Source organism: Lepidochelys kempii, chromosome 1 (assembly GCF_965140285.1).
Source record: "Lepidochelys kempii isolate rLepKem1 chromosome 1, rLepKem1.hap1, whole genome shotgun sequence".
NCBI classification, from domain to species: domain Eukaryota; kingdom Metazoa; phylum Chordata; order Testudines; family Cheloniidae; genus Lepidochelys; species Lepidochelys kempii.
Genome location: NC_136380.1, coordinates 186,900,120 through 186,918,414, shown reverse-complemented (window position 1 = coordinate 186,918,414; position 18,295 = coordinate 186,900,120). Strand labels below are relative to the sequence as shown.

The 18,295-nt window shown below is 44.8% G+C and overlaps 1 protein-coding gene across 1 annotated transcript; it reads left to right on the top strand.

The window, feature by feature from the left end:
• Nucleotides 1–432: 432 nt before the first annotated feature.
• Nucleotides 433–15,870, top strand: LOC140895194 (uncharacterized). The gene is made up of 5 exons (XM_073304650.2): nt 433–549; nt 4,868–5,122; nt 9,837–9,974; nt 10,604–10,723; nt 13,042–15,870. The coding sequence occupies exons 1-5, from the start codon at nt 489–491 to the stop codon at nt 13,182–13,184; spliced, it is 717 nt and encodes a 238-aa protein (XP_073160751.2). The 5' UTR covers nt 433–488; the 3' UTR covers nt 13,185–15,870.
• Nucleotides 15,871–18,295: the final 2,425 nt, after the last annotated feature.

Here is an 18,295-nt window from a genome sequence, read left to right as displayed (position 1 = left end):
CTGACTGCAGTGGCAGTTGTTGGTACTCAATACCTCTGAAAAACAGGGTGTGGTTGTACAGATTGCTTTCTTTGACCATAGCCATTCTCTTCTGAGCTGAACTTTAAACCAATCAACCAAAGACTGAAAAAGAGCAAGGGAGTGTAGGAAACAGGTGTTTCCTCCTTTGCTCAAGATAGGCTTTACACTGGCTTTTTCCTAAATCTGATCTGATGGCCGGGAGAGTCCTTTCTCCTCCCTTTCTGAATCCCATTCTGATACACAACCAGCTTCTGGGTGCGGGGCCTTGCAAGCAATTCGTGGCTCATGTCACTGCAGCATGAGTTCAGCCACCTGGAACCTTAAAGATCTATTCTGATACGTTATTCAGCATGGGGTGTGTTGATTTTTTTTTGTTCCTGCTTCTGACATCATTTCCTGAGCAGCAGATTCGTTTAGCCGTGTAGCCAGATCCTATTCTTAACAGACGATGCAAAAAGCTCTTTAAAATGGATTTCAAATCTCCTTTAACCCTGCAGTGTGTGCTGATGATCATAATCATGATTGATGGTAAGTGTGGGTTTTTCTTTATGAAACTGGCATGGCTTCGCCCAGGTGAGTGGAAACGTTCATTTTGCTCGGATACCTTTGTAAGGTCACCACCGGGCATTGGGAAGTATCAAGTGTTGTAATTGCTAAAGCATGAAAAGAGGCCATCATACCAAAGTAAGACAGATTTTTTTATAAACTAATAGTAACTAACAATGCGTTATTGTCTTGATGTACTGCAGCCGTGAACGCACCTGAAAATGATAGCAAATTGGAGGATTTGTAGGTGGCATGCTGGTTAAAGCAGGAGATGGGAATGTGAGACTCTGAGGTTCTAGTCCCAACTCTTCATATGACCTTGGGCAAGTCCTTGTAGCAGTAGCCACTATGTCCCTCCAATGATAGCGATAGTTACCTGTGCAAAGGGACAGTGTGAGTCTTAATTGATTCATGTTTGCAAAAGCCTTTGAGATCCTCAGATGAACAGTGCTATATCGGTGTAAGTTATCTTAATTGCCATACATACTATTAGCCTGCTGAGTGTTGGACTCCCTATACACTGTCTCAGCCTCTAAGCTCTGAGGAGGTGGAGCTGTTGGAGGTAGGAACTTAAGAGGAAAAGAAGAGGGGGTATGCTCATGTCTTTGTCTCTGTAGTTCTGGCTGTATGATGTGCCCCTTGCCTTGATCTTTGCAGGATAGCAGAGTTAGCCTTCACTTCAGGTTTAACTCCCTCTCTTCCCACCTTCCCACTGTGATCCGATTTACCATTTTTATGTCTTATCTGGAGTTTTGCCTTTTGTGAGTCAGCCAGATCAGAACCAATGGACGGACACACAGTAAAATCAGTGACTATGTTTTATTATTATTGTTGAGGCCACATTAGTGAGGAAGCAGACACTGTCAGTGGAATCATTGGTGGCTCAGTCAACTTTCCTTTGGGAATTCAAAGCCTAAAAAATCTCTCTAGGGTAACCTGGGCAGATGACCCACGCCTTATGATACTTCGTCTACAGACTGTGACACTTACTGTAACGAGATTGTGTGCTTGTAGAGCAGAAGACTTTGTTGAAGGAGGATGAAGGAAAGTATGAATTTGCTCTTACAAACACAATCAAAGATCTTTCTTACTGAAAGTATCCAGTAAGTGACCTTCATTTGGAATCAATCATTCTTGAATCTGAGAGCTTAAATGAAGGATCAGTTCTTTCCAAGATGTCAGTTTGGCTCTCAGTAGCTGTAGGTGTCTTTGGATTAGCAGACACAGTTTGTAGGTTTTCGGCTCTGCAGAATGCCATAGTGCTGCATGCAAACAAAAGGATATTTTCTGCACCCACATTGCCAACTTCCTATATTCTCTGAGCCCACTGAGAGCATAAAGGTGCTGGGAGAAGATGCTTTCACCCACAACTTCAGAGATAGCAGTGTGGGTTGTGTGTTTCTGGAGAGCAGATTTTAGGCACGGAGTTGTGCATTTTAGTCCATTTCCATAGTGGGACAGGTGGCAGCTGTCACAAAAACTGTCACATTGCCACTGTTGGCACTAATTGACCCCTTGCTGGCAATCTTGCCTGGTAGGCTAAGGACTGACTGGATGATGGTGACTGAACTCTTTTCTCACCCCCAAGAGCTGGTCTCTCCGAGTCAGGTTTGAAATACACCTGGGCTTGTTTCTCAGCTGCTCAGTGCAATGGAGAAGGGGTCTGACAAGGATGTTGTTGCTACTCCCTGATTCTCAGCTGTTGACCCCCAGTGTGCAGATTTAATTTATGCTGATGAAATCAGGTCCCTCAGGGGTATTGTGTCACTTAGAAGTTGGTCATAGTGGCCCCTTGCTCCACCATGCCCTCTGTCCCCAACCTTCCCTCTCCCTTTGTTCACTGGATGGCGCAGCTCTGGCATAGGAGACAGCAGAGCTGGTGCGGGAAGTGGCAAAGCCACTTCTGCCAGCTTTATGTCAGTGGTACTTCTCCTCACAAAGGGACAATTCTCCAGGGTGAATCACCCGGCTAATGGAAGCTCACTTAGTCTATTGGAGATTCCATCCCATCAGTGGGGTAGTGTGGGGAGGCTTGCACTGCCATTGCCCACTTTATACCAGTGCCATAGATAAACTGAGGACTTCAGTCTCCAGGACTGTCATTCTCACACCTTGCACTGCCCCCTCCAGGATTCAGATAGGCTGGTACTTTGCACCACATTCTCTCGGGTCCTGTTCTACGCTGCATTCACTTTACAACGTCCCAGGTTTTTAAGAGAAAATGGAGTTTATGGGATTATAATGAAAATGTCAAAGTGGACTGATCTCAGTGAAGACAAATGAAACTTAATGCCAGCCAAGTGCAGACAAGCTGAACTCCAGCTGAGAGCTGGTCAAAGACGGGGCTCCTTGGCCCAAAGGGCTTAGATGAGAATTGGGCAAATCCTTCAGAAAATGTTCAGGCCTACTTTTTCCTATATTTAAATCCATTTGCTCTGGTGTGTTTACAACCCTTATGTGTTCACTTGCCACACATCTTCTAGTGAAAGAATTTACTGGCAGGAATACTCATAGGTGCAATGTCTTTTAGGTGAATATTGGATAGTATTCAAGGAAAGTGAATTTTGAGCTTGTGAACATGAATATTCACACGAGACACCTATGTGTGAGTTACTTATATAGTCAGGGAACAGAAATACACCATGTGACCTGTATGTCTAGTCCATACTTCACTACCTGCCAAAGCTCAATTATAGAAAATAATCTATTGTCATAGACCAAACTGATGGAGATACAAATGTATTCACTTGGGAAACTTAAAATGATCTGGGATTCATTTATTTAGTGTAAAGAACTCTTTTGATAACCTCAGTTTCATTATTCTTTATTTCTGAAATAAATAATTTTCAACAAGAAAACCAAAGAGACCCCAAATTTGTGTGAAATGTAGGTAAATTAAGATGAATGACATTTATCAGAATGAGGGAGATTTGAGAAACATAACCATAACATAACCAACACAGCTCAAATTTTAAATACTCTCAACAAACTGCAAGCTACAGGCCAGAAATTATTCAGCGTTTATGCTACAAATAATTTTGAATACTGAATCTGGAAAATTCAAAAGAATGATCATCTGTTTTCAGGCAATATGTGAACAGAAGAAGAGGTGAGAAATAAATTACTACTTATTGTTTGCTCAGCTCTAGCTTGAGTCAATTCTCCTTCAAGAGTACTATCTCTATAACTCTCTATCTATTTTCTGATGCTGTGAAATTAAAGGCTTGAGATGAGCAAATAAGTAATTTCATAAGAGGTCTCCAAGATCAAGGGCTGTTGGTATGATGGAATTACAATTCTTTTGGAGGGAGTTGCAATCAGTATCTCATGAGGATTCAGGTAAATAGTTAATTGAATTAATCAGCAACAGAAAAATGTGGGTGCACCTGGAAATTAACCAAACCAAACCAGGAGTTTTGATTACATTCATGTGACGGATTTTCTTCTCAGAGGGCAATCAGCCTCTGGAATTATTTGCTCCAGTGCCACGGGAAAAACTCAAATTAATGGCATTCAAGAGAATAATAGCCAATAACTTGGGCATCAGAAGTATTTCAGGGTGTAAATGACATTAGATACTCATCTACTGTACGGTGATGTTTGATCGCACCACAGGGTTGAATTGATCACCGGATATGGGGTGGGGAAAGGATATTCTCCTGTTGCACCTTGGAAGTTTCTGTCTTCTCTTGGAGCATTGTGTACGATTTGACCATTAGGATCAGGTGGGAGTATCCCACAAATGATCTCTTGCAGTTGCTGGGGAGCTGATGGGCACTGCTGAGACTGAAGGAGGAGGAACCGGCATTGGTGACGCTGCAAGAAGAGGAAAGGGAGTGGTTCTCAACCTATTTACCACATCTGCACAATATATATACTCCCTATTTGGCCCTGAGGATGTCACATAGGCTGCATGTGTGCTGATTATGCTGCGGGTTGAGAACCACTGCACTATTGGATGGATTGCCTGGGGGTGGGCAGACTCGGGGAGGATTTCAGGACTAGGAGAGACAACTGGGGGATCGCAGAAGAAAAAAATGGAAATTAGTGGGACTGCAGGATTGCCATAGGCTATTGTGGGATTTCAGAGGCATGGCCAGGTGTTGGTGGGATTGCAGGCATTGATGAACCTCATTCTTTCCCATCTTTTATTTCTGTGTAAACTAACATGTGGCAAATACCATTGTGGTTTGTGTCCGAATGGCAGAAATATCCACTTTTGTTCACATTCATTGCCATGTCTGGTTAACTTGTCTCTGTTTTCTCCCCTGTTTTCATAACTCCCATCTTGTGTGACAAGAGCCAACCCAAATCCCAGCTGTTAATGTCTCCAGCCACACTGATGGGGGAAGAGAATTACTTTGTGAGAGCGCTAACCGTTCCCGTGTCTGCTTTCATTGGATGCTGAATGGACAGCTTGTGGGTCTGATTGAGATTGAGGATGATGGCAAGAAGATTATTTTGGAGAAAGGGCTGCCTGAAAAGCTTGTCTGTCAAATTCACCATGAAAACAACATCGGTGAGAGTTCCCTCATAGAACTGGAGTGTAAGGAAGGTAGGTGATATTAGCCACAGTTTATCTTCATTTTTCCCCTCTCAGGATGAGGGTGAGAGGAGTTGTCAGTGTCCGTATCTGCATGCAGAGACAAATGCGTCTTGACTTCCTTGCCTCCCTCTCTCCCCCCTGCAGCTCTGTATCCATGTCCTACAACAGCAGTTCTCAACCAGGGGTCCGAAGCCCCCTGGGGGTCCGTGAGCCCTTTCCGGGGGGCTACAGAGCCCCGTGGCTGAAATCCGGTTCCCTTGAGCCCCAGCACTGAAGCCGGGAGCAGTGCAAGGCTAAAGCTGGGAACCCCAGTGCCCCCCGCCACCGAAGCTGGGAGCCTCACTGGGACCCCCCCCGCCCACATACAGCCCCTAGCTACGACCTGCCTGCACCCTGAGCTACCCCTCTGCCCACACACAGCCACTAGCTATCCCCTCCCTGCACCCTGAGCTACCACCCCCTGCTCACACACAGCCCCTAGCTACCCCCTCCCTGCACCCTGAGCTACCCACCCCTGCCCACACACAGCCCCTAGCTATCTCCTCCCTGCACCCTGAGCTACCACCTCCTGTCACACGCAGTCCCTAGCTACCCCCTTCCTACACCCTGAGCTACCCACCCCTGCCCATACACAGCCCCTAGCTATCCTCTCCCTGCTCCCTGAGAGGTTTTCAAACTTTTTAAACTGAGTCCCCCCTTTGAGTTATATTTTTGGCTGCATCCCCCCACAGCCCAGACAGGCTGGGTGGCCTCCTGAGGTGAGTCAGGGGATGGAGGAGGCACTCCTGCCCTGGACCCTTCTGTGCAGAGTGGGCTCGAGCCCCACCAGCCCTTCCCCCCTCCCCCCCGCATAGAAGTAAAATTATGCCTATGCCCAAGGGTGTCTGCCCCCCATCCCCGGCCTGGAGCCCCGCACTCTCCCCCTCACCCCCACCAGGCCCTGGTGTTTTAATAGCATGTTGAGGGGGGCCTCAGCAAGAAAAAGGTTAAGAACCCTGTCCTACAATGTATTTCCCAAGTTGATACGCACCTCCCATACTGACAAGTCAGAGATCTCCTACTCCACAATCAAAAAAAAACCCACGGGTTTCTTCCTATCCTGACATACTTTCCTCACTGAACCTTCCAGCATCTCCACAAATAAACCAGCACCCACTACCCGAATTCTTCAGCTCCTGGGCTCAGCTGCTGTATTGTGCTTTGCTTTATTACCCTCCATGTAGGTCCGCTGTCCAAAATTGTCAAGAAGATTAACCAGCTTATAAATATCGCCTCAGCCTCCCTCACAATTCGTGTTGAGCAAACAATTCACCACAAATTATTTATTTAGGTCTAACCTTTTTCCCTGTTTGCAAATTGTCTGTGGACTCTGATTTCATTAATTTGTTTACTGTTCACAGCTGATGTCTCTTTCATGTGAACAAATTTCACCCAATGAATTGATCACAAACTGTTCAGCATGGGCTCGATCAAAAGCCTATTGATATCGTTGGAAACACCCTCATTGACATTAATGGGCTGTGGATCAGGCCTTGTGATAATTCATGCAGGGATCTGACAATCACCCTGCAGTATATGCTCTGTGGGGCCACCTCAGTGACAAAGTGTAATATCTGTTCCTTATTTCTAGTCCACAAACCCATCAAGGAATTTCATGATAGCTGTGTAAGCACTGCTGATGTGAAAAGTTGTATGAACACATATTGGCATGAGTATTAGCACACTTTTGGGAACTGGTGACACTTTTGCTTTCTGTGAACACATACTTACTTCGTTCTAATGTTCACAAACAGTGAGTAACAGCGGTTTCGAATACCAATGTAGAGAATTCATGGGGTTTAATTCTTTTTAAATGACCAATTATTTTTGCTGTATTCTTTCCCCCTCTCCTTACCATTATAATGATGATGATAATTAGAAAAAGACTGATGATATTCTACTCACTAGTCAGAAAAAAATTATTTGCTCCAGGCAAATGGATGAATGCAGTTTTTGTAAGGTTGATAATGAATCTAAATACCCTGGGCATTAGACAACTTGATGGCAGATGAAATTTATCCTGGATAATTGTTACCATAAAACATATTAACCAGAATAATTTAAACTTCTCAGGAATACTGAGAAGGACTATGAACATGTGGGATCTAAAGAAAATGACTTGGTAGTTATAAGCAGCTTGATAAAGATGTCTGTCCAGCATGCAGAAGTTGTTTAAATAAGCAAGAAGATGCATAGGACATTTAAAAGGGTATTTATTATTAGGGCTGTCAAGTGATTAAAAAAGTTAATTGCAATTAATAGTGTGATTAATTGCACTGTTAAACAGTAATAAAATACCATTTATTTAAATATTTTTGAATGTTTTGAATGTTTTCTATATTTCCAAATATATTTATTTCAGTTACAACACAGAATACAAAGTGTATAGTGCTCACTTTATATTTATTTTTATTACAAATATTTGCACAGTAAAAAACAAAATAAATAGTATATTTCAATTCACCTAATACACCTAATACAAGTACTGTAGTGCAATCTCTTTATCATGAAAGTTGAACTTACAAATGTAGAATTATGTACAAAAAGTAACTGCATTCAAAAATAAAACAATGTAAAACTTTAGAGCCTACAAGTCCACTCAGTCCTACTTCAGCCAATCACTCAGACAAACAAGTTTGGTTACAATTTGCAGGAGATAATGCTGCCCACATCTTGTTTACAAGGTCACCTGAAAGTGAGAACAGGCGTTCACATGGCACTGTTGTAGCTGGCATCGCAAGATATTTATGTGCCAGATGCGCTAAAGATTCATACGTCCCTTCATGCTTCAACCACCATTCCAGAAGATACGCTGGTGACAGGTTCTGCTCAATAACGATCCAAAGCAGAGCGGACCGACGCATGTTCATTTTCATCATCTGAGTCAGATGCCACCAGCAGAAAGTTGATTTTCTTTTTTGGTGGTTTGGGTTCTGTAGTTTCCGCATCGGAGTGTTGCTCTTTTAAGACATCTGAAAGCATGCTCCACACCTCGTCCCTCTCAGATTTTGGAAGGCACTTCAGATTCTTAAAGCTTGGGTCGAGTGCTGTATCTATCCTTAGAAATTTCACATTGGTACCTTCTTTGCATTTTGTCAACTCTGTTGTGAAAGTGTTCTTAAAATGAACATGTGCTGGGTCATCATCTGGGACTGCTATAACATGAAATATATGGCAGAATATGGGTAAAACAGAACAGGAGACATACAATTCTCTGCCAAGGAGTACAGTCACAAATTTAATTACTGGATAATTTTTTTAACATGCATCATCAGCATGGAAGCATGTCCTGTGGAATGATGGCTGAAGCATGAAGGGACATATGAATGTTTAGCATATCTGGCACGTAAATACCTTGCAACGCTGGCTACAAAAGTGTCATGCGAATGCCTGTTCTCACTTTAATGTGACATTGTAAATAAGAAGCAGTCAGCAGTATCTCCCATAAATGTGAACACACCTGTTTGTCTTAGCAATTGGCTGAACAAGAAGTAGGACTGAGTGGACTTGTAGGTTCTAAAGTTTTACATTGTTTTGTTTTTGAGTGCAGTTATGTGACAAAATCTACATTTGTAAGTTACACTTTCATAATAAAGAGATTGCACTAGAGTACCTGTATGAGGTGAATTGAAAAATACTGTTTCTTTTGTTTATCATTTTTACAGTGCAAATATTTGTAATAAAAAATAATAATATAAAGTGACCACTGTACACTGTATTCTGTGTTGTAATAGAAATCAATATATTTGAAAATGTAGAAAAACATCCAAAATATTTAATAAATTTCAGTTGGTATTCTACTGTTTAACAATGCAATTAATCGTGATTAATTTTTTTAATTGCAGTTAACTCACGCAATTAACTAAAAAAAATTAACTGTGATTAATTGACAGCCCTAATTATTATTATTTCAGGTATTTTGCACAGTGTATTCAGTTTGGTCCCTGTGGAGAGAGACACTGTCGATAGATAAATTGACTAGATAGACAAGCTAGCTAAACAACCAACTGTAGTTAGCTAGACAAGGTGACTAACTAAACAGACTGACAGGTATACTTAGTTCAAGGTGTGGGAATAGTAGATGAAAAAGGAACCAAGTGATGATAAAATCAATGGTTCAAATCTATCCCTGGTGCAATTCCCTTGACTTCAGTGAATTTATACCGGGTTAAATTTGGCTTCATACATTTATCATATTTGGAAGAAGAGTGTTTTTCTTCTGAATGTCCTATGTTTGAACAAACCATTCTTACATAGGAGGAGTGCTTTGGAGGATCTCTGTCTGTTTGTAAATCTGTTGCACCATCTGCCTGTCTTTCTGTCCATTTCTCTCTACCGCTCTGAAGTAAATTCAGTTCCTACCTAAATCTGCAAAGTTGACAAATCCCCAGTCAATGAGTGAGGTGCTGGATAATGTTCACCAACCTGTGTGTGACCTTCTGACAGGCCATCTGCAGTCTGTGCCCCATGCTGGTAGCTTCACATTAGCTCTGGCTGGGAAGGGGAATAAAGAGAAAATCTGTAACACAGTTAGGAACCACATAGTTCATCCTTTCTTCCTAATTTCCCCAGCCCACCCACATCTTCAATATTCTTCACTGACTTTAATTCAGCTGTAGGGCTTCTTCAGCTCAGGAGGACATGCTCTAGTTCCTCTGACTAACATACTGTGTCCTTCATGCAGGAGACCTGCTGAAGCAACCTTTGTTCCTTTACACCCTGGCAGCATGTGGAGGGGGTGCAATTGTCCTGGCTGTTATAGCATCACTGATAACATTCTGCTGCCTGAAAAGCAAACAGCAGTTCATTCCGGTGCCTTCAGGTGAGCGGGGATTTCTCTGCTTCCTATTGGGTTGAGTACAGTCTGTCCTAGGACAGTCTAAACACAGCTCCATTTCCCAACTTGCTCGGTGCAGCTTCTCCGTAGGTTCTGACTAGAATTTGTGGCTAGTCTTGTCTTCCTTCCATTCCTGCCCTTGTCCCAGTAAAGCTGAGCTTTGTAAAAACCTGCTCGTTGCTGGGGAAAAGTCTCCTGCTGGTGAGTTCCTGAAGGAACATTTTTGTTTTCACCTCAGATTTGCTGGCAGGAGCTATTTGTGCTGAAAACATCAGTGGGGGCACATTAAAGAAGCCCTACTGCTCTGTTTAGGCTTGATCCTGAAGGGAGCTGAGCACCTGTTCCTCCCACTGAATCTCCTGTCTGGATCAGGCCCTCTGTGCTCTGAGTTCAGACATAGCCAGGCCACCTCAGGTGGCAATCCTGTCAGCTCTCCAAATTTGGAAAGTTTATAGTGTCAATACCCTGTATCAGTCTGCTCTGGGAATGGAGCCAGGGCCATGTGAAATGGAGACAAAGACGAGTGTAAAAAGCCAGGCTTCACACTGAATATATCCAGAGTTTATGGAGGGTGGGTCCTGGTTCCTTGCAGTCTTTCATCTGCTTTTCTACAGAGGAGGAAAAGGAAGAAGGAATGATGATGTCAGTCATCTCCAATGAAGAAACAAAGAGCCCTCCAAATGGAGACCACCATGAGGCGCCATCTGCCCCAGATGACAGCCCTCCAAACCCTGGTTGGTACAGGGACTTGGTTTGTAGCTGCCTGAGAAATAACTCATTTAGGAAATTGGAGGAGGATAAAGTTGACGTATGTTATTGAGGGTTGAAAGAGTTGGCTGGACAGTCTGGAAACTGAACGAGAGAGGATATACTGCATGACCACTGGCAGTGCAAGCTTCCCAGCTCTGTCCTGTCAATACCTCATTAAGCCACATCAGTATGTGCATTTGTCAGCTCTTGGTGCATTGTGGCCTCGTGCCTTTAATACCCAATAAGTGCACCAATACCCCACTAATGCACCTCCTCTGTGGGGCAGAGGATGGGCTCATCCATTTTACCTTCTGGGTATTAAAAATATCTTTTTACAAATAGCTTTGCAATTTCACTGTAATGTTAGCTCCCCATGCTGCATATCCAGTATATTTGTAAGGTAGAGTCACTAACATTGACTCCAGTTCTAGAAATCATTCTTATTCAGCACAGTGCTTAAGAATGTGCTAAGCCAGAAGCACATGCTTAAATCCCATTGAAGTCAGAGGTACTTGAGTACATGCTGTGTTGCTTTCTTGAATCGGGGCCACAATTAGTAATACATTCATATTTAAATCTACCAAAGAAATCGGGAATGGAAAACATGGTATATGTGTAATGCAGCCAGGTTAATGTGGGATAGAAACTGTTTTTTTAATCTTCTATTTGAGTGCTTGATGCATTAAACTCATTTTTTTGCATTTACTTTCCCTGATTTTTTAAATGAACATTAACAGCAGCATATCCGTTACTAACCTATATTAACCGAAGCTACCTTAACTGGAATACTTTTAAGTGAGCCTTCCTTATCTCCGGCATCTTTAACTGTGGCCTCAACTGTCCTTTACTGAGATGGCCTTAACTGAGTTATCCATAATCTACCATTAGTTCAATCATTCTTAGGCAAAACTGCATGCCCTCGGTTTTCAGCGGTTATTGACAAGGGTGCCACAAAAATAAATCAAGTGTGCTTGATAAACAGAGCACTGGATTGGGACTCAGGAAATACGGACTCTGTTCCTAGCTCTGCCCTTGACCTGTTGGGTGACCTTGAAACTGACCTCTTTGGGAAGGTGCTTTGCACTCTGCTGGTGGAAAGCATTATGTCAGAGGTCCGTATCATTGGTAATGCACATGTGCAATCATTCCAGATTTAATGAGCCAACCTTTTAAAACATTGACCCGATTTTCTTCCAATTTAAAATCCCCCCTCTTCATTATGGAGGTCTATAAAACAAGGTATGTTTAAATTTTCTGGCAGCGTACCAAGAGAAACTGAGGTATGCGTGTGCTGCATTTCAATAGGAGCCTGTGTAAGAAGGATGTTTTTAACTTGCTTCTCTGATTCAAAAATGTCTGAAAATCATTTTGCTCTAACTTCATAAATAAATTGCATTTGGGGTTTTTAGGCACGGAAAATCCCAGCACTAAAGAATCTGGTTGAGAAAGTTGAACAAGTGAAAAATGAAGGGTTAGAAAGGAAACTGAAACTCAGCCCTAACTAGGGTGACCAGATGTCCTAATTTTATAGGGACAGTCCAGATTTTGGGGGCTTTTTCTTATATAAGCACCTATTACCTCCCACCCTCGTCCCGGTTTTTCACACTTGCCTTCTGGTCACCCTAGCCCTAACTCTAGCTGCTTCTACCACAGGAGCCATAATAAAATACAGTTTTATCTTGTATTGCATCTTACAAATGTACTGCATCCCTTAAAATGCTTGGCAGAGTTAAAAAATACAGTTACAGAGCAAGATACTGCAATAATAGTGGGGAGGAGTTAAATGTAGAGATATAGGCAAGGGAGAATTGATATGGTTTGTATCGGAGATTTGAAAATGCATGGAACGTTCATAAGGCAGAGAGAGATGACAAGAGCTTGTCTCAAAGCAATAGTTGCCAGATTGTATTGAAGGACAGAGAGGAATCCAGTTCTGGGTGAGAAGAAATTAAACAGAGAGGGGACTAGGGAAAGATGAGCTCTGTGATGTTGTCTGTGGCAAATCCATAGAGGGATTTAAAAACAAGGGAGGTGGTTTTGAACCAGATCCTGAATTGAATGGGGAGTCAGTGGAGCAGTTTGCAGCATGTGCTGATGCAGTTGTGCTTCATTGTGCCTGTCAGAAGGTAAACAACAGCGTCTGAGTGTGCTGGAGACCAGAGAGCTGGGACTGGGGCAGGCCATAGAGAAGGGAGTTGCAATTGTCAAGGCAAAAGAAGATTAAGGCCAGGGTGAAGATTCCAGCAGAGGTGGAGCTAAGACAGTAGCAAATGTTTATAACCATTTCTCACTTGTTTTCCAGAAAGCACAGAGACCTGTCAAGGCCTTGAGGCAGAGCCCAAGATGGAGGCAGAGTCTGAGGTGACACCGGATCCAGAGGTGATTGTTGACATCAACAACGAGGAGTGTGTGCGCGACTCTTTCCCTGATCCTATTGATCCCTGACCAGACACGCTCACTGTACCATCCTGGGGTCTGGGGCGGCATACCCCTGTATTACATAGTCTCACTCCATGTAAGAACTTGCCTGCAAAATAACTGAATTAGAGGGGGAAAGTCCACATGCGCACAGATTACAGGCCTGCAAACCTTATTAAAAACCATGCTTGGGCGCTATCATTAGCAATGGGCAAACAGGTTCAAATATTAATAAGACTCCCCCAACTCCATGAACATTTGCCTATTTATAAGACTGCACCTGAGCTATGAAGCTGTTTAGCATGCTCTGAAATGAGCTGGGTAAGGTAACTCTCCCCCATCCCATTATTTTTCATGTCTTTGCCCCTCTGAGATTCCTGGCTAGGCACCAGGATGGACACAACATTTAATCTGAGACCAAAGCCAGGATTTGTCAGAAATTTCCTGGGAAAGCCTATACTCATGAGATTTCCAGCCACATTTTGCAGACCTGAGGTCAGGGGAAGGCTGAGATAAGCGTTCTTTGTGATGGGTGCTTATCTGAACCACTCCTCCAAACTCTTTGCATTTCACCCATAACTAGTTAGTATGTGATGCTGAGAGATGTGAACCAGCTGCGATGGCTGGACCTATTGGAAGAGGATGACTTTGGGTCTCTCAGTATGTTTGTTGCTCAGTAATGACCAACAGGTGGTTATGTGTTTTCCTTTCACTGATGCTGATTGCATAGGGAGATGAGTGATTTGCAGCTGGTGTGCCACTGGGCTGCTTGCCTTTATCATAAGGGTTTTCATGGTATCCACCTGTGATTCTGAAAAGGTGTCTAGTGTAAAGCTGGGATTGTTGAGTGGTGTAGTCCTTAAGGCACTACTACCTGAAATGTAATGGTCTGGCTACTGCAGGCTGATTAAGCTGGTCCTCGGTGTGTGCTTGGGCTTTATCTCCTCTGTGTTATCTGCACAGACAGCTGTAGTTTAGAGAATTCCTTAAGTGGGCTTGTCCTGGAGCCTACTCAATATTATACCCATCGACTTTGCTTAGAAGAGACTTGGGAGTGGAGTAGCAGGGTTCTGATGGAGACTTGTGAGCAGAGTTATATAGGGGAATCCAGGTAGCAGGGGACCCTGCAGGCCAGGAGAAAGGAGCACTGGCAAACCTGCAGGTGAGTCTATCCTGGGGAACTGCTGGTTTGGGCTGGGCTGGGCTGAGCTGAGCTGTGTTTGCTGTATGGGGGATGAGGGCTAGAGGAGGTTCAAGAAATCAAGCTTCCCTTGCTTTGAGAGAGCTGTGGAGGCAAGGGTCAGTTTAAAGTCAAAGCAGGTGATGCAGTTCAGGGCTGAGTTGCATTGGCAAAGCTGTGGTGGCCAAGAACATTGCATTTTCTCTTGTGAATGCTGTTATGTCCTCCATTTTGTCACCATTCACACACCCTTCCCCGCCCCCCAAAATCCTATGGAAACAGAACTGAGTGGTGGTTTGTACATGCTCTCTGATGCGGGCTGCAAGCACCTAAGTATGGAAACATTCCCTGTCTCCTGGCCTGGGAGCTGGAGAGACCGGCATACAATACCTGAAGGATCACTTTGCACATTTGGATGGCAAAGCTCTGTATTGGTGATGCCAGAGGGTAGTTTGTTCTGTTTTCTCTGATTTTAGGACTCCATTTATAAGATCTTGCAGGTCTAGTAGCAGGGAGGGGGAGGTTCTTAGATGTCCTGTGCCACAGGTGACTGTTCAACCTATCTCAGCTGCTAGGAAACACCCCATCTGTTAGGCACAGACTTTCCATGATGTGATGGGGCTGGCCCTTTGGCTTTTCTCAAGGCATTAGGCCATCCCCTCTCAGTTGGAATGTTGCTCAGAGCCCACTACATGAATGTGGCCATATGCGGGAGAGTTATATCCCATCCCTCCAGGGAACAGGTGGAAATGTGGGGATACCCATTGATGGTGCACTGTGGAGGAGCTGGAGAGGGGCGGGAGAGTTCAGTAGTGCCAAAGAAGTGCTGGGTGCAGTCAACATTGGGCTTTCCAACCTGTCTGCTGCACGTTGTAGCTGATAAAGCTAGAGGCAAACAGGGTAACATTAACCTTAGGATGGTGCTTCAACCCAGGGCTCAGTGATTCTCCTCTTCACAGGCACAGTTCTGAGATGTTTCCGCTACTGACCACATAGTCTCAGTTGAGGTCTGGAGCTGGATTGAGCTTCCCTGTATCCAGGAAATATAGGGGAATGAGGCTTCTGTTGTGAAACTGGTAACTTAAGGTGCAGGATCTCTGTAGGAGTCCTCTTCTCCCCCCCCACCCCTCCTTCCCTGAAGGCAGACACCTACCCACAGATTCTACCATGAGACAGTCTGGTGAGAATGTGCATGAGTAGGGTTCACCCCTTGAATGTGGTGCTGGTCATTGGTGCTGTCAGTTGTGGAGTCCTGTCCTGGCTTATGTGTTGGGACGTGGGAGAAGGTCCAGGGAAAGCTAAGATGGTAGCCAGCTTTGGATGCTCTGCAGGCAGACAGAACACTCCATTTCTCTTCGCTCCCTCCCTGCAGCTGTACAGCAATGGTTAAAGATTTTTATTACTGCGATATAAGGCCAAGAGGTGAATCTCTCAGCTTTTTGCTCTTCCTTTTTGTTTTTAATTGAACATGCTTATGCTCAGTTGCAGATTTGTTTTGATGATTCTGTTCCTAATAAAGAGACTAAACTTTCCACAAGAGGTTATAAAATAAAGTTCTGTTCTTTGGCAAATGCCTTGTGTTCTTGTCATTGGGGTTGCCAGCTGGCAGGGTTTTGACCGGCCTTGTGGATGTTTGTACTACCTTGCTGGTTAAAAGATTGAATGTATAGTTTGTTTTCCACTGGGGCCAACATTCCCTGTAAGCTGTGTGCATGCATTGCAGTGTGGTGATCTGGTAATGACCGTGCATGTCATGAGTCTGGGAGCCTGGTCAGCACCCAGGTCTGGCTCTGTCGGGCCAGGCCCTACACCTGCTGAAACCACAATGACTCCTCTTGGTGCCAAGGACCATAAACAGGACAGACTCAAGGTTTGTCCACTGGGGTGGGTGCAAATGATCCTGGGGGAGAGGGGGCAGTAAGAGGGTTCCCCCAGGGGCTCAGGTGTGGGAAATATCCAGTGCAGGGGTAGGCAAACGTTTTGGCTCGAGGGCCACATTGGGGAATAGAAATTGTATGGTGGGCCATGAATACTTACGAAATTGGGGTTGGGGTGCGGGGTCTGGGGTGGGGTTGGTGATAAGGGGTTTGTGGTGCTGGAGGGTGCTCCGGGCTGGAAGCGAGGGGTTTGGAGAGCAGGAGGGGGATCAGGGCTGGTTGGGGCATGGGCGCTTACCTCAAGCGGCTCCCGGAAGCAGTGACATGTCCCTTCTCTAGCTCCTATGCGGAGGTACGGCCAGGCAGCTCTGCATGCTGCCCCATCTGCAGGCACCTCCCCTGCAGCTCCCATTGGAGCAAGTAGGAGCCAGAGTGGGGCCATGGTGTGGCTTCTGGGATCCATGTGACCCAGCACCCCAGCCAGAGCAGGGCCAAGCCATGTGGTGCGGTTCATGGGCCAGCTGTGGCCCGTGGGCCATAGTTTGCCCACCCCTGGTCCAGTGGCTGGTTCTTCTGCATCTCAGAGGTGGTGATTCTACTTGTCACTGGAGGAACTGTCATTTCAAGGCTGACCATCCTTTGCTGGAGATGAGACAAGGAGATTCCAAATTTATACCATTGGGAACTGTCTGACCATGTTCAGGAAGGGTAGTGATAGTCTCATTTTTAAACAACCAAACAGCAAGTTAAAGGGAAGAGGAGGAAATGTGTGAATTTATGACTGACTGGAAGGGCAAGGAAGTCACAGGGCTTGAACTACCAGTAATAATAATCCTAATACTGAATAATATCACAGGTAATGCCAAACTATGGAAGATTGGATAATACCCACATCCACACACATTGTGAGGGCTCATTTACAGACATGCAGTTTTGCAAAATGACCACTAGGGAGCAGCAAATTAACACCAAAAACCCCAAAGTGCTGCATGGTTCTAGATAGAAACGTAGGTGAGCAAAAGTCTGCTCTTTGCTAGCACACCAAAGGTGGATTGAAAAAGAATGATCCACTATTAAATGGGTATATTAAAGCCAGGGGCCTGGCTGTGGGTGTTTCAGGGAGAGGAGCCTAGGCAAGTGGGTGGGCCCCTTTGGGATCAAACCTGGAGCTGGGATGTGGGAAGGACAAGCCGTAAAGCAAATCTCCAGCTGAGGTCAGCCACTGGCCTGTGATGAGAGGGGGCATATGCAGTGAGATCAGGCACGGGGTGGAGAACAGGAGGTGCATATTGCATGACTTTTGAGGGGCTTTTCAGCTAAAAGGGTGACTTGTGCAGTCTTTGCTGTGACAAAACCATCATTTTGGCCAGGCCAGCCAATGCATAAGCCAGGCTTAAACAGCACCTTAGCTCCATCCATGCTAAAGCATAGCTAAGAGATAAAACTCTGCTGCCCCTATGAGCTCTGGGCTGTAGAGCAGCTGGGAAGCGCTGCAGTCTGAGAACAGCAGCACGGCCCTGTCGGAAGAGGGTTTGAGGGGCAGCCTGTAATGGAGCCTCGGAGTGGGTGCCTGCTGCACCGTTTCTCTCGGTGCACACTCCAGGCAGAGTGGAATCTGGGGTGTTAACAGCTGATGCATCAGTTTCTTGCCTGCAGCTACGTAATGGGCAGGGTCAGGAGCCTGCTCGGCTGGGGTGATACAACACCCTGAAACGCTGCTATACTTCTCCAGAGGCATGAAGCATACCTCAGAAAATCTCTAAGCCCTGTGAGGTTTTTGAAAGCAAACTTTCTCAGAAATGCAATGACACTGCACACCAATAAAGGATTCTGATATTGCCAGCTAACAGAAGCAGTGAGGGTAAAATGTTCTGAAAGATGCATGACTTTACTCCTTTATGTTCCACCTCCTATGAAAGGCCAGCCAATTTCTGCTGTGCTTGTAACCTGGCCTTGTGACTGTCTCTGCTAAGCAGGGCCAGGTTTGATGAGTACTTGGAGGGGAGATTTTTAAGAAAAGCTTGGGGTAAGTTCAGGCTGTGGTGTGCAGGTGGCCCTCTCCATTCTGCATCAGAGCTGAT